General features: G+C 44.5%; 1 protein-coding gene across 8 annotated transcripts in view; it reads right to left on the bottom strand.

Moving 5' to 3' along the window:
* The window catches only part of LOC139050775 (TNF receptor-associated factor 6-like), a 71,026-nt gene that overhangs the window by 37,680 nt on the left and 10,563 nt on the right, over positions 1 to 22,783 (bottom strand). For 7 of the 8 annotated variants that reach the window (XM_070527514.1, XM_070527511.1, XM_070527510.1 and 4 more), the window contains exons 5-10: positions 21,770 to 21,841; positions 20,626 to 20,754; positions 18,551 to 18,664; positions 13,065 to 13,106; positions 11,435 to 11,560; positions 8,322 to 8,458 (exon numbers count right to left, since the gene is read on the bottom strand). In XM_070527514.1, the coding sequence (XP_070383615.1) occupies positions 8,322 to 8,458; positions 11,435 to 11,560; positions 13,065 to 13,106; positions 18,551 to 18,664; positions 20,626 to 20,754; positions 21,770 to 21,841 (620 nt within the window). The remainder of the gene's footprint in view (positions 1 to 8,321; positions 8,459 to 11,434; positions 11,561 to 13,064; positions 13,107 to 18,550; positions 18,665 to 20,625; positions 20,755 to 21,769; positions 21,842 to 22,783) is intronic. The other variant, XM_070527513.1, reaches the window with a different exon arrangement.

Below are 22,783 nucleotides of genomic sequence, written 5' to 3'. Positions count from 1 at the left end.
AAATACGAGGCTTCTTCACAAAATCATTGATATTATATACTAAGGAATCACTGCATTTGGTGAGTAGTCTACATTCACATAGTGTTACGCGACATTGCCTAATTACAAACCTACGAATATGTTCAGTATAAAGTAGGCCTATGCAGTTTGTGCTGGATATGATTTAACTTTATAACTGTATTTCATGTCGTACTTATGATAAGTTATATTACAGATATCGATACGGCAATATATCTGTATTTTATATACATGCGCAAAATTTGAAAGACCCATAATATTTATTGGTGACAGCGACCAAGAAATACGATCATTCTTTTCAGTTCTGCGGAATCCGGCAAGGTGGAAGTATCATGAAAGAGAAAAATTGTCATCCACCCTAAGGTAGCACGAAGCTACGAATGGTTTCTCTTCCTGAGAAACTCGTATGGGGTTACTTTGTTGCTTTGTTCTGCTTCACCCGCCGTGGTTGTTCAGTGGCTATGGTGTTGGGCTGCTGAACGCGAGTTCGCGGGATCGAATACCGGCCCGGGCTGCCGCATTTCCATGGGGCCAAAACGCGAAAACACCCTTGTACTTAGATTTAGGTGCACGTTAAAGAACCCCAGGGGGTCGAAATTTCCGGAGTCCTCCACTACGGCGTGCCTCATAATAAGAAAGTGTTTTTGGCACGTAAAACCCAATATTTTATTTTTTTTGTTCTGCTTCTATGAATCTTCGCGAAATAATTGAACGTGTATATTGGAAAACAACAGCAATTGGCGAGGAGTCTACTCTTACGACGCTTTAGGGGTCATTAAATATTATTCACGCTATAGGGACCATTGAACACGCCTATGTGGCTTGTACTACGCGTGTATTATAGACAACACACCGAACTTTTGAAGCATGCCGGGATGACTGTTACGTGGACCAAAAACCAAATAATATCGCACGCATTATTTAATGGCATCAAACGCTTACAAGCCAGAGTGTCGAATGCCGCAGTGGTGACCCGTAAGACTGCGTGGATCATTTGTTATTACAATTTTTTCAATTTTTAAAGCCATCGTGCGTATGGGGTATATTGGAAACGGTAACAGGTGAGCGGGATAGCGATTTACATTGGTACTAAAATAATACAAAAATTTGCAATTGTTATTTTGTTTTTCAAACCCATGTTCTAGTTTACGCTTCAATGTCTGTGTAATTATGTTTCACAATGAAAGGCATGCGCTTTTCTCGTTTCCTGCAAATTCCCGGAAATTTTTTCGTGCTGTCAGGCCCAAACAACCCCACCCAACCGACCCAAACAACCCCAGGCGCCAGAAATCGTTCTGGCTTTTGTCTAGATTGTATTTTTTTCGCGCTCGAAAAGAAATTTCGGCAGGGACATTGCGAACTCTGGCTGTATTTCACGACAACGTCCATGCATCGGGAGTCACACAATGCAAGGAGCCCCATCCGAGCGCACAGTTTCAAGTGTTTCAAGGGTGTTTTCATGGTGATCGAGCTCTTCGCAGCATCTCACGGAGTCCACGGAAGCTACGGAGCATATGGATTTCAATCCCAAAACTTTATGGCTATCAATTACTCAAACTTTTGATGGGAAAGGTGCATTGACATTTTCAATAACGTGCGTTGGATTTTCAATTACAGAAGTTTGTGCTTTTATTGTTCTTCTAAACATTTCATGCCAAAGGTGCATTGACTTTTCTAAAGTCATACATCGCACCATACAACGAGACAAGCCAAATCAACACACTATCAGACAAGTTGATAAAGCACGCAGCGAGGTCCGATAAGACGAAGCGTTGCGGTGGTTCATTTGAGCCGCTATGTCACAGAAAAGAATATCAACATTTTTTTTTCACTTGCGCCAAAGCATCCATGTCAAGACTCTAAAGCCAGCAAAGGCAACTACGTTCTTATTTAATTTCCTACTCTGATTTTACTCCCGAGGACACATTGAGCCTCTTTAACTATCTTGTTTCACTACCAGCGGGCTACCAGAGCTAGCTTGTGTTTTTCTCGCATGCGTTTTTTCTCATGTTGCGTCGGCCACTGCGCTGCGCACTTGGGTGCGCGTTCGTTTTTCTTTGGTCGGGAGGATTTTCCTCTGGCGCAGTTTTGGACTCTGGCCAGGAGACGAGAAAAAGAAACAATGGTTACTCGCCGCAATCACTGTGGGTACTCGACGGATTGCATCGCGTTCGCTTGAGCGCATCCTGTCCGGAAAGTCTTGTCTTGCCGGTGTAGGATACTGAGCAGTATGCATAAGGTTGTCAGTAGACCAAGCGTCTCAGGTTTTCTTCGATGTTTCTTCAGTATCCATATTAGGAGGGATCTTTAGCTCCGGTGCTGCTATCGAAATACGTCCAAGAGGAGAATTCGTTCTTCTTGGCAACCACTGCACCAAACTTGAGGTTTGTTGCATCGAAAATACCTTAAAATCTAGTGAGTGCTGGTTTCGAATTTTTGATTTAAGTCGTTAATTTTTCACGTAAAATTGGCAAAATTGCAAATTTTCTGAAAACGAAAGTATCAACTTTACAACGCAGTAACTCAGCAATTAAAAATGATATAATTCTGTGAATCCCATGTCATAGCACATCTAAAGAGAACAAACTAATATATTACACATGAATCTGAAAAAAATAATGTTTAAATATACCTTTTGCCGATCCATTGTGCCCAGCGTAACAAATTCATCGAACATATAAATTCACACACCGAATTTGTCCACTTTGAATAATCTAATGGATACCGTGTAAAGAACCGCGATATCTTGTCGGGACGGACAGCTATTACATTGCAAATTTCCTGCTTCTATTCTTTACGAACTTTCGAATTTTATAAAAGTCTTTCAACAAAATTCAGGTCCTAACTCAGTATTCCACTTCCAAGTCACTAAAATTTTACTTGCTTTCACGAATGCAGCAAATTTAATTAAAATGGGTCCAATGGTTACCTCGGAAAAGCGTTTTTGCGTTTTACTTGTATTTGAATAGGCCACGTTAGAGTTTGGCTCGAGCTACGCTTCCTCTAAAGTGCCCAAAGTAGGCACTCGATTCTGGCCAACATGCTTTCCTTTGAGGTTTTTTTTTTTATTTTGTTGCCCCCACCCAAAAAAAGAAAAAAAAGGACATTGTTGCGTCACAGCAAATTATCGCATAGTGAATGTTCGATTTTGTTGCTTCTTCTTTTGCGGAAAGTCATGGGCCACGGGACGCTTCAGTGGCTGACTTCTCTTACTACTATAGCAAGGCTATGGACACTACAGGCGCATTCCTGCCGTCGCCCTCGCCCTCACGTTCCGTGTAAACTCCGAGGGCGATCGAATCGTGACCCCGCTCCATATGCTGTATGTGCGAGTGAAAGCGTAGGGGAGGGGGTGACATGGGTGAAACGATGATGGTGGCTCAGTCTTGCGTGCGCAAGGGGGTAAAGTGCAAGGAAGCGTGCCGCCATCCGTCGCGCGTGATACATCGGGCGGAGTAAATGGATTCTGTGTTCAGTGAATCTGTGATTACGCAACATAATTATTTCCCTTGTTTGACGCATTAAATTCAGTCACTTTTTCATAGACACGTTGATTTATCGGATACTTATGTGTATATTGTAATATCTTGTTGCTAGGTTTTGTGTATATGTGCAGTGAGCTTTGTTTCCAGTGAGGATTTTTGCCCTTTATCAAGCTGTACCTTTGCATTTGTTTATTCCATTGCATCATCAAATTTTCGATGTGCGAAGGCGAGTCATATTGAAGTTAGTCAACCCACCCTGCGCCACAATGGTTCGGTTCCTTATCTGCAAGGCATGGGCGTAGCACACAGGCATCTCTCGTTTACAAAAGTGGCATGCAGGTGTGAGGATAAATGTGCTTTACTGCTCTCAACACTGGGTAGAACATGGTTGCGTGACACAATTTACACTCTAAAAGTTCAACACCGGGGCGTCATGAGGAATTTGACCGCTGGAGGGATTTCCCAAAAAGAGATTAGTTGCCCAATGGCTGCCATCTACTTTGAACATTGCATTGCATTGGTCACTGTGAAGCGTTGGGGAAATGGTTTTGAGAAGGGCGTGAAGTCGCAAACACGGCTCAAGACCGGGCCAAAGCCACTGTGCGATTATCCCCAACACAAGTGCAAAGGTTGATGAGCTGATTAGACAAGAACGGAGGATAAGCATCGATAAACTGGCAAAGCGTGTGAACAGCAGTCACGGTTCGGTTCGGACTATATAATTCATGAACATCTTGTTTGTTAGTCCTTGTGTGTGCAATGGGTGCCAATATAATAGCAACCACCACCACAAGACGGAGAGGTGCGGCACTGCCTTTGGCTCATCTAATTCGGTATCACAATGAGCATGATGATTTCTAGTCTGCAATTGCGATCAGGGACGAATCACAGTACCACTACTACGAGCCTGAAACACGGCGGCAAAGCTAACAGCGAAATATTCGAAATCACCACCCCCAAAGAAAACAAAGCCGTCATTTCTGCCGGGAAGTGCTAATTTTTTTAGTTCGTCAAGGGCGAATACTGATTGAATTTGCTAAACTTGGAGAGACTGATAATCGTTTCCGATATTGTGACATTTCGGCCAACAACCCTTGGCCGAAACCTAAGCGGGGTCCAGGCCCACCCCACCAAGTCGCAGGGCACTGAATAACTTTATTTCAATGAATGAATGAATGAATGAATGAATGAATGAATGAATGAATGAATGAATGAATGAATGAATGAATGAATGAATGAATGAATGAATGAATCAATGAATATCTACAGTACCAGCACTAGAAGCGATGATTACCGATGTGACGCGTCATAAACACAGGTATATGTGCTGTCGCCCAAGGCTCCCAGCACTAGCCTGTACTTCTCTGACGAAGATATATGACTATACAGACGTGTCGAGTGAAAGACATCATTGAACTAAGAAAACGTTGCATATCCCTGGCGTGAAGAACAAGAAACATCTGTCAAGATCGGCAGTAACAGGCTATGCAGCGTCCCAGGTCGGCGGTCCATTTAGTACTTTTTTCGAAGTTAAAATACCAATCGCAAGCGAAAATCAATGTTGTGGCACTTCCGAGCCTGCTACTGAGTATTGACAGCAAATTTGTCTTTGTGGTACAGGCGTGAGTTTTATTTGCTTGGCGCTAGCGCATCTACCATGTCTGCGTGAAACGTATATCTCTGTGAAACTAAAACTGCTTCTGGACTGTGACATGTCAAATGGTCAAATTATCCGTTGATGTTCATCTGCTGGCGTGACCTTTGAAAAAAAGAATATTTACAAAGCATTGTATAGACTTCTGAGTGAATTGCATGAGCTTGAATGTCTACATCCGTGTCAATATCTTGATGATATTCATAAGGTCAATGTACAGTTACAAACTTTGAACGCACAAAAATACAGAGGTGCCCTAATGCATGGGCGAGGGCAGCATTTCCTGGAAAAACAGCCTTGCAGAAGGGCCCTAGGTGATAAGCACCCACACGCGCTGTCTAAAAAATTGTAGATATAGAGTATGGTGGAATCATTGTTAATGAGCCTACTTTAATAATTCAAGCGTTTTTTCAACATTACGAAAAACTATTTCGACGCCATAATTCATTGGATACAGATGCTGCCAAAATAATTGTATGCCCCAGTTAAACTAGGATGATTATGATTATACAAATGAAAACATTCATACTAATTAAGTAACTGCATGCATCGATTTGTTAGCGAAGGGCAAGACGCCCGACCCGGATAGCCTTATTGCCGAATTTTATCAGTGTTTTTGTTCCCTCTTATCGCCATTATTACTTCAGGTGTACCGTGAGGCCTTGGAAGTGTGGTACCTAACCACCACAATGTATGAAGGGCACACCGTCCTTATAGCCAAAAGCGACGATGAGACTTAATTGCAAAAAGTGGATGGATATCGGTTTATCTCCTTATGCAATGTGGATTATAACATTTTTGCAAAGGTATTACCTAATGATTTGCAAGTTGTACTATGATCTGTGGTAGGCGATAATCAAACATGTGGCATTAGGGGCCGGTCCATTCAGACGAACATTCATTTTGCGAGATCGGTGATATAGTGTGTAGCTGAGGGGATTGGTCAGGTCGCAATTGTACAGCTAGATCTGACTAAGGCGCTTGACAGCGTGCATCACTCATTCCTGTTCACTGTTCTAGAGCATATAAATATCGGATCCCTGCTCCTTAGATGTGTCCAGATATGATATGATAATGGCTCAATGAGGCTCATAGTGAATGGCTCTGTCTCCGATCCGATTAGGCTTGTATCATCAGTACGACAAGGATGAACTTTGTTACCGCTTCTGTTCTGCTTGTATTTAGAGCCACTTTGTATGGGCATTGTTAAAGAACAAAATTTCCAGGTGTTTAAATTACCGACGAATGAGGTTCGGGTTCTTGCGTATGCAGAAGACATGGCCTTTTTTGTACCGATAGAAAGCGTGTAAAGACTTCTCTTGCAATTACGGAAGAATTTTGTGCGGCTCCTGGTGCAAGCGTTCAATCTGAAAAAAACTTCAGGTATTTGGTTTGGAATATGGGCCAGAATGCCATCACACTGCGCAGGCATTCAATGGAAACATGATCTGCGTGATTTAGGTGTGCCTCTCTCACAGTATAGAAATAGCAAAGCTTACTGGTTGGGTGAACTTGGCAAAATGGTAAATGGTTAGTGGTAAAGTACCGTGCTTGTGATTTCGAAGTCCGACGTTCGAGTTTTAATCGGACATTTTTAATTTCACTTTTCTTTTTCTTAATTTCACCAAAACGCTCTCTGTTGCTTTCTGTGTTCAAAGAACTATATATACAGTGTCCAGGCACCGCGCATTTATAGCACTAGAGCTGTTCTTCGCACCAGTAGACAGCGCCTCCCAATACGCCATGCTGCCCAGCACCCCAGCATCCAGCGTGCGGCACTGGACCCATAATCCGGCGCAGCACTGGGTAATATGCACTTGGCTTTGCAATAAGGAAGCCACCAGGGCGGAGCCCAGTTGAACTTTTCCTTAACCTAATCGCCTCAAAAAGGAAGTGCTCGTTAAGGGGACGTATTCTGAAACGTTCGCCGCGGCGAACTTTTCGCACTGGCCACGCCTCCGCCGTAGCGGTGCGCTCTGAATGGCTGCTTTGACAAAACCGGAAATTCAGGTGGCGCAAGTGCATTTCCGGTTTTGTCAAAGCAGCCATTCAGCGCGCGCCGCTACGGCGGAGGCGTGGCCAGTGCGAAAAGTTCGCCGCGGCGAACGTTTCAGAATACGTCCCAAGGTAGACCATCAGGTAAGTTAGGGCGCCACACATACGGCACAAGAAGGCTGACCGCTGCAGAGCGCGTGGATTTCGGCTCCAAAATGGACCCCGACGTTCGCGAAGCGCACCGCTACCTGAAACACATGCGGTCTGCACTCAAGGACCGTCAGTATCCCACAGAGGTAAACAAAGACGGGAAGTTTCTCGGCAGATTTATTTCTTTTTCCTTTTCTTTTTGTTTTTACTCGAGCTGTCCACCTTCTCCCCAAGTGGCCCGGTTCGTAAGTGCCACTTTAACTTGACGCCTTGCTTGTCACGACTGAAACATTTTTCTGGTAGTTTTTGGCTTTATAAAGTGTGTGATCCAGTATTGTTTCTCTCCAATTCCCTATGTAAACAAGAAAAAATTTAATTTTGTTCCTGTTGTATGCAACTAAGAAAAACGGATCAGAAACTGCAATAGAATTGTAATGAAGAGAACGCTGATGGCATTATTTATCCCATCTGTATGAGCTGAATCAGCCTTGCTGGTTCTTCGAGATGCTTGGCCGCTTTTCCAGTAAAATGTTTGCGATCAGCGAGTCTATTACGTCCATTTGTACGACATGCTTAAAAGTGAAATATTAAAGCTGTTCTGCTCCGCCACAGGCGAAGTATTGACGATTTTGCAGCCGAAGGTAAGCCGCAATCGAAAGTATTGCTATCGAAACCGAAACCAAAACAGAGCTGAAACACGCGTCTAAAATCTCGGAAGACAAAATTAACGGTCTGACAAGCAGCCCAGGAAGCAGCCCGAATGAAAAGCAGCCCGGGAGGCAGTAACTCGGCCGCAGGGCCCTACGGGAGTGGCCGCTCTTTACCAACATGTTTCTCCATGATCAGACAGAGATGTGCGCGCATATTCACAATGCTTTTCGTTCTTAAGCGATCGTTACCAGCGGCCACCCGCATACGAAAATAAGACGTCAAGCATCACGTGTCAAGCTCACGTACACCCTTGTCTAAACAGTCAGCTTATTTCTTTCCCCGACTACCGGAAAAAATGTTTTACTCACCTTGCACACCCTCCTGCCTTCTTTTCTTCCTCCTTTATACAGCACTGTATTACGTGTTCTTCGTAGTCGACTTTTTTAATATGTTCGAGGCACTCCGGACACTCTGTGATCTGTTCCGAGCAGTCAAACACGTGTTCCTGCGACACCAATACAAATGCTTGACATAGGGACTCTCAGCACTGCTCCTCTGCTGTGGTTCTCCGCTGCACTTTCACCTAACGGCAGCTGCGTAGCTCTGAACTGTAAGCTAGAGTTCTTAGAAGGTCCGCCAATACAGCTTTCTTGCAACTTCGGCAACTTTCCGTTGTCCTTGTTGATAAAAGGGGGCACAAGCACAAAATTTTTAACCACTTTGTTTCGTGATCACAAACCATTTTTACTTAGTACCAAACACAAATATACGCGCACGTGCAAGAAAAAATGAGTGTAACGGACCTATATACATGCCATAGGCTCAGGTATATTCTGTGACTATACCGCATTATCGGTAAAACATCGATAAGCCGGCGTCGTTGCAACCACGACTGTGATACTGATTACGTACGCTATCACGGGCAGGATTTTCACAGTTCTGGTGCTCTCTACGGACAAAAAAAGATACGTCTATTTGGTCTTACAGCCAAACTAGCTTCCCGCATTAGCGGAGGCCGCTGAGTGCCATAGGAACTACGAAAGTGGTCACAATAGGTTTACAGACAGGTTACCAATTATGCCGCATCGAAATAGGTATTGCGGCGTCCTCTTCCGACATGTCAGCGAGGTGCGCAGAAATAGCACACCACAGGATGCGGAAGGGAATAAATAAATGGGTGCGGTTCGTGGTGGGCGCGCGAACCCGACAGGGCTAACCGATAGGTTTCGTATGACAAACAAATTCGACGTTTTTCCGTGCGGTAGCATTCCAAGCGTGAGGACTCCGGACGCCGACATAAGCTCACCTGACTTTCTACTAATATACATGGGGAAAACGGCGCAGTTCGCGGTATCTTCACAACAGACGCGTAGCGGATTTTAATCGACGAACACTGCCTGGAACCACCGTGCCAGTTGGCGCAGAAACGCGAAAAGTGCCACCGACGGACAACAGCATCTGAACGTTCATACGCCTTCCTTGAGCTAAATCGCGTCTGTTTCAGTGGGCTATAAAAACAGTTCTCGTTCAACGGCGAATGCGCCTCGCAAGTCGGTCAGGCGGCAGCAAATGTCCTAAGCGATGAAAGTCAGAGTCAGAAAACGGGGAAAGGACCGAGCAAACCAATACGGTTGGTTAAAGGAATAACCCGCTTGACGGCGAGTACATTATACGGTGACAGTTTTTATGTACCCTATGTTATTTTGTCGCTTAAATACCAAGAGAACAGGGCTATTGGCGATGTAGTTGTAGTGGTAGTGCAGATGGCTATACACACGACTATACGACGCGGTATATATGTGTGGTCGGGTGATTATATAGTTTCTGTGCAATAGTATTCTGTTGGAGACCTCGAAAAAAAACCGCTTCTGCGGTAAAAATATGTGGCAGGGATTAAAGCAGTATGAATGTTCTACTTTTTAAACCGAAATTATCTGCTACCACCATGCATAAACACCGTTTTTCATTCAGATTTCACCCTTCTTGTGAAATCGTGAAATGATGCGTGTTCGAGCACTAGGAAGGTTTGTCGTCATGCTACAAAATATATCATGATTATCATTCGACATAAGTTGCGCCACGGAAATTTTGTGGCCACCTAGCAGTCAGAGAAATGTGCACAGTAGGCTGTGCTATAGCGTTTCGATGATCACGTGAGTGCGTAAATAGCAACAAAAGGCTTCGTAATATGCTATCGAAAAGCGAATCGTAAACGCAGCTGCTTATTGTGCTGGTTATTCTGAAGGCATTTATAATTACCGCTGTGCATACGTGGACAACCATCGCTTCGTAATGAACGAGTGAAAAGAACACTTAGCAGTCATATTGTCTCAAATCTTACAGCTTTGATGAATTCCGGTAACACCAGTGGGTTTATTGACAAGTTACATTGAACCAAAAAGTCCCCACAATAATTAACGCCTGCGCCAGATAAGATGTTCTACATCCGCTGCCTTGCCAGTAAGTGGCTGTCTAACACTCCCGGGGTTAGTTCTAGTAGATGGGCATAAGTCTCCAAGAAAGTTCGTGGGAAAACATCGTCGCAGTAGCTCACTTAGCTAGTAAGAGCGTCTCACGCGTAATGCGAAGATGTAAGCTCGCATCACACCTACACCGAGTTGTTTTTTCATCCACTTTCATTTCCACTCATTTAGCATCGCTGTAATTCGATTACGAACAAGTAACTGCCCCTAAGTTGCCCTTCGTGTCATCGTTCCTTGGTTTCCTTTCAGCTAGTCAATATATATATATGTGTGTGTGTGTGTGTGTGTGTGTGTGTGTGTGTGTGTGTGTGTGTGTGTGTGTGTGTGTGTGTGTGTGTGTGTGTGTGTGTGTGTGTGTGTGCGTGCGTGCGTGCGTGCGTGTGTGCGTGTGCATGTGTGTGTGTGTGTGTGCGTGCGTGCGTGCGTGTGTGTGCGTGTGTGTGCGTGTGTGTGTGTGTGCGTGTATGTGTGTGTGCGTGTATGTGTGTGTGTGTGTGTTTGTGTGTGTGTGTGTGTGTGTGTGTGTGTGTGTGTGTGTGTGTGTGTGTGTGTGTGTGTGTGTGTGTGTGTGTGTGTGTGTGTGTGTGTGTGTGTGTGTGTGTGTGTGTGTGTGTGTGTGTTACGACGGACGTTCATCTGTTCCGAAGCATCGTCAGTTATACTTCGCTCCTCGAAGTGGCACCAGGTGTGTCAAGTGAGCTCCTGAAAAACACTCTGCGATGCGGTGATCGCTGTTTAAATCGTGGATCCGGAGCCTCGAAGGTGCGATGTAATTCTAAGGCATTCCTCTTTAACTTACCGATAATTCGCCTATACAACGTTTTGCCCTGCTTTCGCCCATAAGAAATAAGCAACCGTTATGCGAGTTGCTCATCAAGTAATTATTCCTCCCAGATGGTGCGTCCATGAATAACTTTATCTTTTAGAGCTGTATTAGACGTAAACCCTCCCTTGGCAATACACCAAAGTCTTAAATTAGAAAACAAGTTTGTCCTTACTTCAATCTCTTGTCTTTCCCATTGTTTATAGCAGTAAGGACAGGTCTCTAATCCGGAAACAGTGTCGTTTTGCCGATCACCGTCAGCTTCACCCGTCGAAGCCAAGGGCGTGCTGTCGCCACAATCCTAGAAGTGAAATGAATTTTTAGATGATTACCGAAGATATAAAAATGTATCTATGTCATATGTATCAATTGTGTTTTGTTAAGCTACCTGCCGTTTTTCGTACTGAAAGTTCAAACGCATGCTGTGACTCACATGTACAGGGTTCTAAGCTAAGAGCAGCGAACTCCTACTACACACAATTACGTGGAAGTGCGACGTGTAATATCGCTAGATAAAGAATTTTTTACCAGTATGTATGCAGCATTACCAAGTATGCATGTTGGAGTCTCAATTACGTCACTGTTATAAGTGCAGAAAATAAAACAACGCATTGAGGTAGATCCGAAATTGGTCACGTTTCAGTTTTTGAGCACTGTACTTCAACAGTAGCAAGCGTGAGCTAGGTTGGGATAGAGAAAGCAAAAGATGTGGAAAGCGGCAGTACAATAGCTCGAAGAAAGATAGGCAGCCAGACAGTGAGGGATATGTTGCAATTAAGCTTGTTTGGTTGGGTCTAGGTGGTTTTGACAGACTCGTTTTGAATATTTAAACCCCTCGAATAAACCACGAAGGAACAATACAGTTGCGAAAACCTTTGCCGTTCAAAGAAACCCAAATAAAGACATGAATTCCAAGAACGAGTGCTTCCTACAGAAAGTACCGTTAGCTTAAGGCTGGGCGAGTAGGTTAGAGAATTAAGCCTCAGACCGCTATCAACGATTTGATCTTTTACTAAGATGACTTGTCCTCGTCCCATTCGCTTGCCTTTATATTTGCGACATGCGATTTCTTCACACGAATTCTTTCATCAGCAAATATGTTTTCAGTTTCATGTTAGCGTTATTTCGCTATGACTTCTTTAAAAATATATAGTCTGTTGGTAGAACAGCATACTGCTCGTTTGCCGACCCACTCCCCCCTCTTCCTTTACACCGCATGCATTTCTATATGAGATAAACTGTCTTTTGTGTCGCAAAAAAGTGCACAGTGCTCCGTCATCGCAAGGTCAGCGACAACACTTTGAACAATTTTATCACAAACTTCACCCTTTTCGTGACCTAAATATTTCCAATGCTGGGTTGGATGCTTTGCTTCCTTGATGAAGAAGTATGATAAATCGCAAACATTGCCACAAAAGTGTGCGTCGCGTATCCGTCCCCATGTGTAGGGCAGTCAGATGCATTTAAACTTGGCTATCCTCTCTGATTTGGCTTCTCTGTCTCGCACACGCTAGTTCTCCATATCCTTGACGTGATGTGTGACTCGATACTATTAATAGGTGGTCTCTAAATCCGAGCGAATAGAAGGCAAACCACGACTACCATCGACCGCATACTCTCAGTGCTGCTTCGGAAAATTAGAAGTGAACAATAAAAACAATACGGCTGGTAAACATAGCCTTCGTTTATGCAACTATTCTGGGCTATCAAGTGTTTGCATTCATTACATTTCAGAACGACTGTTTAAAGTCTATTGTCTGAGTCTGAGAATAATACTTGAAGGCAGCAGCCTATGGAGTACTCACCGAATTCATCAGACGATTATTTTGCTTTCCCAGGAGGTGCTCCTGCATACGCAAATGAACATGTAAATCAACAATCTATGGTCGACATTATCTGCGCTATAATCTCGTTGTCATGGACATTGCTGTAGCTGCTGTTTTGGTCATCGTTCACATCTTTTTATTCTTACAGAGTCAATTGAACGTGGAAGGGGATCAAAAATTATTTTGTGGCTAAATCAACTAAGCGTTACGCGATGTTATGCCAAGCTTACAAGCAGCCGAGAAAGATTATTTCATTCTGATAAATAGAAACACAAAATACTCAAAACAGACAGCAACGGCATTTTTAAAGCAGCAGAGCTCTCTTTATGTCGAGGCATTTTCTGTGTTACCGTCAGAAAACTAAGCAAATCCCTGTCACCGTCATCAATGGCCTGCGTTTGGCTCGGACAGAAACAGGCACCAGGAAAGCATGGACACAACTGAGTATACATTGGCTTCATCTTGAAGCTATCTGACCGTACAATCAGTGCTGCCCGCTTTGGTATCCATCGCTCAGGAATCCCCAAGCGATCTTGGCTAAACTGCGCATGATTGTCGTTCAGTAGCTATGCAGGTGCTGATTCCCGCACTCAAGAAATGTGCACAGGACGTCTGTGAGCGAAAGAATAATGGGAGAACAAGCACCAAAAATAACGTCCCAACAGGCACCTAGAATGTCCGGCGAGAGCGCGAGAGCGTGGAAATATAGAGCTCACAGATTTTTTTGGCATTCATATCCATGCAACAGCATAGCAACACCACTTTTTCTTCTAAGCAATTCTAAGAAATTTCCTGGTTCCTCACGCTCCTCGGCCAGAAAGCGGTACGACAAGGGACAGCACAGTTTTCACACACAAAGCCTCACGCACATCTGTGCCTGCACTGACCGCAGCGTAGCCACCGTGTTTCACTTGAAAGAGTGTCATGAACTCAGGTGAAGGAGGACTGCAAAGGAGGACCAGACTACAGGAATAGTCTAGGCCCTTGGGTGCATGTCCGATTTTCGTGGGAACTTTTTCGACGCGGGGCATTTTTCCGGTATTCGCTGTGGCTAGGAGTTATCTTCACGAAGGCTTGCACTAAACTAACTGCAATGACCTACAGGGCAGCTTGCGATGTCTCCTGCTGCGAAGAGTATGTAAGCATTTTCTCGTGCCCCTCTTTATTTGAATCACTAAACCAATCACTCTCCTACGCACTACGATGACTGAGCTTTCAGCCGTTCCCCATGCGGGCGTTGCTCAAATACTTTCCCTACGGCTCGTCATGCTACAACCCAGTAAAGGCCCCTTTGGCTGGTACACCACGCCTGGTGAGCAGCCACGCTCAGTGGTGCCCTGGAAAAGGGGCGCCAACCCTGCAAGACGGGAGCCACCATCGACAAGAAGAGGACGGAAGCACTCGGTTTGACCGCTGGATGACTCTGTAAGTTACAGCAATAAAGAGTATCCTATCCTATCCTATCTAGAAGGTGACTGTTCTGTGTGGACACCTTCCACTACCGGGTGCCGTCCCCACTAGTAAACGCATTCACCACGTCTTTGCTTCTCTCTGTAATATTTGTACTCCATTAGTTAACTCGCTCCCACAGCTTAGTGCGTCTTGAAGATACATTTTACTACAAATAGCATTATTAGCGTACCTCATCCATTTCGAGCCTGCATGCGTGTCCGTCCGTCCGTCCGTCTGTCCGTCCGTCTGTCCGTCTGTCCGTCTGTCTGTCCGTCTGTCTGTCCGTCTGTCTGTCCGTCTGTCTGTCCGTCTGTCTGTCCGTCTGTCTGTCCGTCTGTCTGTCCGTCTGTCTGTCTGTCCGTCTGTCTGTCCGTCTGTCTGTCCGTCTGTCTGTCCGTCTGTCTGTCCGTCTGTCTGTCCGTCTGTCTGTCCGTCTGTCTGTCTGTCCGTCTGTCCGTCTGTCTGTCTGTCCGTCTGTCTGTCCGTCTGTCTGTCTGTCCGTCTGTCTGTCCGTCCGTCCGTCCGTCCGTCCGTCCGTCCGTCCGTCCGTCCGTCCGTCCGTCCGTCCGTCCGTCCGTCCGTCCGTCCGTCCTCTAGCGCTGTCTCCGTTGCACAAGTCGTATACTTGCTTGTGCCACGAGGTATGTGCACGTGGGCGTGATGGTGTGGGGGTTGTTGCATCACCGTCATGCGAGCTTCAGGATCTTGCTCTCGGTATGCCGTCGCCGGCAACATTGACCTGGACTGAGTAGCACAATTAGACAAGATGCTTGGGCCACTAGGCATGAGCTCGTGGTCGCGATGCCATCCTGGCCATTGCATCGTCGCAATTCCAGCTTTTTCATCCAATTCCCGTCACACCATCGTCATCATGCATCGTCGCCACACAGTTGGCCATGCCGTCATTGTCGCGCTGTGATTTCATCATTATCACCACTTTAGATGACGTCATCTCATTGACGTCTTGTCGTCGTCTTCGTACCGCCTTCGCCATTCCATCAAAGTTATTTTTTTCGTCTTTCTATTGTAATCATACTGTCGTAATTCAATCGTGATTATACCACCCCCGTGTTGTCTTCCCGAGACTGTCGCTATCATGCATCCTATGTCAGACCGTCCTCCTCATGCCATTGTCGTCTAACCAACTTTGTCATCCGTCCATCGTCACGTCGTCATCGCCAGGGCATCGTTGTCCTACAGCTTTTACGATACAGTCATCGTGACCACATTTTCATTACACCCTCATCTTCATACCATTGTCCTCATACCGTGGTAACACCATCGTTGTCATTGCCTCGTCGTCATACAAAGTCGTCGTCATGTACTTGGGCACACCACCGTTTTCATGCAGTCGCCGTCGTAAATCGCCCTTACTGTAACTTTGACATCCGATTCTCGTCATCCTGTCGACGTCAGCCATAGTCGTCGCACAGTTTTCGTCATACCACTGATATCGTGTCGTCATCGACACGCTGCCACGTCACTTCTTTATCGTCATCACTTCACTAACGCCATCGCATCGTCTCATTCCGTCGTCATCTTACCCCCTTCGTCGATAGGTCGGACGTCACTCCTTACTAGTAATTCTATCGTAATCATGCTAACGTCCTTCAATCGCGATTATGCCACCACTGTCGTGCAATCGCCGTCATTGTGTCGTTGTCAGACAGACGCTATCATGACTGCGTTTAAAGCCTTCGTCGTTATGCCACCGAGGGCTGGCCATCGTCGTCATTCCAGCTACTTCATCCGGTTGCCGTCCTACAGAAATTTCTTCAGGTAAATCTTTAACTAATTGTTTTACAGTACATTAATTTTAAAGTTTTAGTGAGTCAGTTTGCAAGGCCTGTCAAGTTGAAGCAAAGTCTCGGGAAGGAAGCAAGGAAAAGCTTTATTGCTCTATTTGCAGCTTTCAGCGACTAACTGAGGTCTTCATGTTTTGCTGAAGTCTCCGTCGTCTTGAGTAGTCGGCGCCCCTATTCGAGAGCACCGCTGAGCCTGGCCGCTTTGAGAGCGTGTTGCACCAATCCTTTTTGGACTGTGAGCACGCCGCTGGTGAGCTGGCCCTCCCACTGCTCCGCACTGGGTTTCTTTTTCTTTGTGGAACGAGAAGTTATTTCTGCACTCCCATGTGATGTGGCATAGTGTTGGGATGGCCCAACACCATCGGCATGTGTCCCTAAATTGACTGGGAAACATTTTATGTAGGATGTGTAGATTAGAGAATGTTCCTGTCTGCAGCCTTCGCCAGCCGACTGCTTCGTGTTGTGTTAAAGATGGGTGGGGTGGTGGATATATTATCCGTTTGCCTCTGTGATGGTTTAGTATTTCCGCCTACGTTGGTTCCATCCTCATAGTGGTATCCGAGTCCATTGACTGTCCCACTCGGTATGTAAGCTCGCGAGCTAGACTGTTAGCCCTCTAGTTACCCTCTATTCCGGTGTGATCCGGCACCCAGAAAATCATATGCAGTATCTTTTCGTTCGGAAGCCCTGCCTCGACGCGGATTCGCAGCGCCCCTTTGTTGATTCTACCTGCCGTGTAGTTTCTGCATGCTTCTTTGGAGTCTGTCAATATTATCAAGGATCTGTTTCTACGGTAACCCTCCGCCGCTGCTAGAGCCACAGCTGCTTCTTGTCCCTCTGTTACCGTGCAGCTCCTTAGGGTTGCGCTGCTTATCAGCTCTACTATGTTATCCGTAGTCCCTGCCGCAAGTCTGTGTTCTTTGGTGTTGTGGTCCCACGGGTATAGGGCTGCATCCCTGTATACCACATTGTTTTAGTGGCTAGGTGTTTTTCTAGGTATTCTGCTCGTGCCTGTCTTCGGGCCGCATGCAGATTCGGGTCCATATTCCTCGGTTGCCGGCTAGCTTTCAGTGCCTGACGAAAAGAGTCTGGTATGTCAGCCATCCTATCCTTCGTTGCTTCTATGTTTTTATAGACTAATCTTTTAAGGAGTGCCCGGCCGGTGGTTGACTGCTGGAGCTTGTGCAGCTGGGCACCCAGTTGTGCTTCCTTGCTCTCCTCAAATGTGTTGTGAATACCTAGCTTGAGTAGCTTATCGTTCGACCTGTTTCTGAGCAGATGCAACGCCATCTTGTATGCTTTCCTGATGAGAGCCTCGGCTTGTTCTCTCTCTTGCTCGGGATGGCACCGATATTTAGATATCAAGCATCAAATTCACAGTAGTGGCACTTCGTCTTACTCATTGACCTTTTTAACCATAGGCTGATTTATTCAGCGAAGCGCGAAAACAAAAAGAACTATAATGTGTTTTGTCACGCACCTTGCCTATGGGCACATTGAAACTGGTGTCTTCCAGAGAATTCGTTCAAAGCGGAAAAACATTACGAGCTCACTACTCATAATTCATCAGTTGCATTATTTGCGGCAATGTAATTAGTTTAAATTTTAATTAAACAAATGTTGTATTTATAAATTACGCGTTTCACGTTTTTTCGGCAAGCGCAGTAGACCTCTCGGGGAAACCCACGTCAGGGATAAAGACAGCTCTATCTGCCTAAGGTCGTATTGACACGTGTACTTGTCTTTATCGGGCGACAAGTTTTGCCGCCGAACAAATGTTATCGCACAGCGCGGGACGCGCCTGCATGTATCCGAAGTTTCTGGAAAGTTATCGATGCTTCTACCCGCTGTCTGTTGTCGCCGAACGTTGTGTGATCTGATTTCATCGCTTGACACGAATGGTGTAGAACATTTTAGAAGGCATGCGGGTCCCAACGTTTAATCTGGAACATTCGATGATTGCTGTATAAAAGCCGACGCGCTTGACCCGCTGATCAGATTTTCGACGATCGCCGACTGTGTTCGCCGCTTTCGTTGTGCTATAAGTGTAGCCTGTTTTGTGGGCACAGGTTCGCCCAATAAAAGCTAGTTTTGTATTCCAACGTACTGCTTCTTTTCTTCGCCGTCACTACCACGTGACAGTATATTAGAATGGCCTATAAACAAATAAACGCACAAATTACATTGAGGGAGCGTCTAATACCATACCTTTCTGTCGCTTTGCTTCAAATGCTGCTCGCTACAAAGAGACCTCAAAGGCTTGCTGCCCAGTGTGTTGCCAGGATCTTCCTGGGGTGAGTCAAGGGAGTCGTCTTCGGTAAGCTGCAAGGAGGGCGAGCGCCTTAGGACACATTATCTTACCATTAAAGTGCAAATAACACCTTATAAACTGACACACATTACTTCTTAACACAACGTTACTAGCAACCATGTTATTATTCATGGGGAAGAAATAAGTACAGTAACGAAGAAAATATAGGCAGCAACACAGCGAGCGTTTACTGCAACTTCATTTTGACCATCAGACCTTCGGCAAATAGGTGAAAATTACAATCAGCATATGATTGTAAACAAAAATGCTATACGAGTACCGTATACAATAAATATCTAAACATGAATTTTCAACCTGAAGCAGTGGCTTAGCGGCTAGGGTGTTGCGCTGCTGGGCACGAGGTCGTGGGATAAAACCCCGGACACGGCGGCCGCATTTCGATTGGGGTGAAATGTAAAAAACAAATTCCCATGTCGCATGCAGTGCGTGCACGGTACATCCCCCTGGTGGTCACAATTATACCGGAGTCCTCCCACTACGGTATACCTCATGATTAAGTCGTGGTTATGGCAAACAAAAGCTCCAGAATTCAATTCTGTTCAGAACTCTATTTCTAATTTATAGTCTTGCTTAGAGCAGGGTTGTTTTATGGAACTTTTTTTCCAGGTGCCAATACTCGTCAACGTATCACACTTTCATCTTTGTGCTGGACGTAGCACTATTGAAGGTAGCTAGTAAATCGCAAAGAGCACTTATGAAAAGAAATCCTTGCAGTACTGTCCCTTATCTTACTGCTACTTTTGCGTTAAGCTGTTCGGCTTTCAAGCTTTGTTATGGAAGCCACTAGAATCGAGCGCTTTGGAGCCTCCTGCCGTGCAATTTGTTCCTACGTTTATTAACCCAAAATGAATGAAAAAGAGTACTTTTGATTTTGACTCTGCATTATGTACATAAAAGGAATGAAGTACTGCAACAAATCTCTACAAGTAGTAACACAAGCCAATGAAAAAACAGGGCGCGTGCACACGCCGAGTAATTGTTCGCGTACTTTTACTTACATTTATGTGTACGAAACACTAAAGCGCTTAGGCTAAGTTGAAAGGCATGCATAAAATAATGTTTTTCTGGAGATTGCACAAAATAAGTCGATTTTGAGTTTTCAAGACTTCGTGCCTGATAATTTCACAAAAACGCAGTTGTGCCTATTGTATGGTTTCACTATATGTTGTCTATAAAAAAATTATTCGTGCTTCAGGTTAATAGATGTATGGCTTTACGTTTACGGTAAAGCTCTCAAGGTTAAAGTGAAATTCTTAGCACGCAATAATAATAGTGTGCACTTATCTTGAGCTCCACCTGTCGTTGTAAAGATAAACATTTTATGATTGTGTCCTGAGTTAGTTTCCGTCTCTTTGTTTAGCCTTTCAGCTAGAATTGTAAAATTATGTATCATGAATATTTTGGCGGGCCGAAATACGAAGTTAGAAAAAGTGCTGTTTTTGTATCGCAGACATTTAACATTTTAGGAGTGAATAAATATTTATTATCCGGTTGTGTCGTCTGGAAACAAGGTTTCGGCGTGCTTCTGCGGCCTCTGTGTATCTGTTAAGTATAAAAAATATATCATACAAATGTACTCCCCAATACGTTACCTTCTGCCTAACGTTGAACATGCACGTGTTATTTTTTTTTTCTAGCAGCCCCAGCGATCATATGAATTTATAGGACAAAGAGAGCTCCTATAATAGGCTATTGTTTGAAACCAACAGCGAAGTCGTTTTCCAGCTTTATTTGGTTCGCTTGCTCAGTCTGGACACATTTGTAAAATGTGCATGCCTGAACATGCAGATGCATGCCTACTAGAGCAACAACGAATCTGTCATCTTTGTTAGCAAAAATGAAGCTCATATTTGCTGAGCTAAACAAAGAGCCGTGACACCGATTATATAGCTTTTTGGGCTCCAACGTATATATCATTGCTGCGTTTCGAGTAATTGGTCAGTGTCCGTACCGTTTTAGTGCACCCGGAAGGTTGAGGAGGTGCCGGTGCTTCCGGCCTCTGCGATTGCTGATCTCCACCATCCAAACTGTGGAGGTCCTTATCATGCTGATCCTTGCTGCCGCAGCATTCTGTTTCGTTCTTCGTTCAATGAAACAAGAAAAAATAGGCAAAAGAATAGATTAGTAAACTTCGCAGTAAAGGTACTAAAGCTTAATAAGACGCATTGTAGATGTACATTGACAAAAAAAGGATATTACTAGCTTGTCTCGCCAATATTCAGACCTGAACACATAATTTGTAACCCACAGATTTACACGAGTTCGTAATCCATAAGGCAAATAGTAACGTTTTTAACACGTAGTGGTTCATCCTATTGTTGAAAGAATACAGGCCGATATACAGATAATCTCTTTAGCAAAGGGACCTTCTATTTTGATAATGACTAGACATGCTAGCACCACTCGAATTTTTTATTCTCTGTTTATGAATGATCAGATACGAACATGACTTAAAAGGTACGCTTTTGTCGTACGCTTTGACCACTTGTACAGCGTGTGTAACTATAGAGTCTTGCTTACGCACGCAAGCGGAAGCGAAATCTCGAGCCCATCACGCAGGCAGGTTCGAATAATTTGTATTTATGTTCGTCGTTTCTGCGCTGACACCCCATCTTCGCCATTGAAAGTACTTCATTCGCTCCCATCCACTCAATGAAAGCTTGAATGGCTGGAGAGAAATGCGCAGGTCAGCTACCATGGAATGTATGCTTATTCTCCTCACTAGAATTTCAGTATAGGCAGTGCTCGCAAACGACCAGGTTCACAAAGAGAGACGTTTATTTCTATTCGCCCGGTTTTATTTGCAAATTCCCTTAAGCAGCGGAGATCACGTGCCTTTCATAATTAAAACATTTATCGCAGTTATATCGCTTGTTTAGTTCCTGTGTAAAGACGATGTGTGCAAAGCTAGAGAGGCTAGATCTTATGTAAGCTTTATTTGTCTAATAGATATTAGGTATTCTTGAACGTAGGCAAGCCTTTCGTTTCATTCATTTTCTTTTCTTCGTCTCCTGCTTTCAGACACTCAAAATCAAGTGCTCTCAGTCCCCAACTTCGTATTGCGTAGCGCACAGTATGTCTTATATATTACTTACCTGAGGCGCCGACTTAGCTGTCGCACTGGATTCTTCAAAAACAAATTTTGGATGCGATATTTCAATGTGTATCTGGAAATAAATTAAATAGGCTTCAGATTCAAACTTCAAAACATTTAGCTGAGCCATTGCTAAGTTTATAGTAGCAAAGAAATTTTTTCACAACGATCACTGTGCGAATTTGATGAAGGTTATTGATGAAGGTTATTAGCGCTCGTCCTGTCTGCTCCTTTCTGTGTCCGTGTTTCACTTCGCGCTAGAAGCCAATATCATGTTACCGTACCAACTCGCCCAACTGTCTATCCTTTTGCAAGGTTATTGGGTTTAGAGCAATATAAAATTCAGCAGCTGTAGGCAATAGATTCTTCAAACTTAAGCTACATATTCCCTAAGGATATAAATTCTGTAATGTTATATACACCGTCCTAAATTCAGCACTAATTTGTGAGTAGAACTTTTACAAAGCCCTCGTAAGCATGACAAGAGATTTAAGCATGTTATGAACTCATATATACCTAATTTATTCGCTTTACAAGTTCAAGCAGATACTCGACAAAACATCTAAGCCCCAAAGGGGGTAAACTTTCTTTAGAATGGTGTGCTCAGGCGTTTGAACTGCCTCTCACCACTCCTGCCTACACACTACTGCCGCCTCTTAGTATCATGTAGTTATAGTCCGCTCAGACATAGCTACCGCTAGTGATCATCTAATTACATTGTTGTATAGATATTTTGCCACAAGAACATAATTGCTCATGCAGTGAGAGGTTAATCCTTACTGCATGAATATGTATTTTGTTGTCAAAAGAAAGATGTGCTGATGCAACGATCATCTTGGAATCTATGGGAAGTGAAGCATTCGGGAAGCGGTTAATGAAACGTCCAAAATTTACCCGTTTCGTTGCTGAAATTTTGGCGTTAATGAAATTGGTGCTCCCGCATTTCCTCCCTGTCACCCAAGTTGCAGAATGCGACACACGCGGCGTTCATCTACAAAAGCAACCTAAGTGACAT

Source organism: Dermacentor albipictus, chromosome 10, assembly GCF_038994185.2.
Source record: "Dermacentor albipictus isolate Rhodes 1998 colony chromosome 10, USDA_Dalb.pri_finalv2, whole genome shotgun sequence".
In the NCBI taxonomy this organism is placed as follows: domain Eukaryota; kingdom Metazoa; phylum Arthropoda; class Arachnida; order Ixodida; family Ixodidae; genus Dermacentor; species Dermacentor albipictus.
Note: the sequence above shows the minus strand (reverse complement) of the source record. Positions and strands in the feature narration are given on the sequence as shown.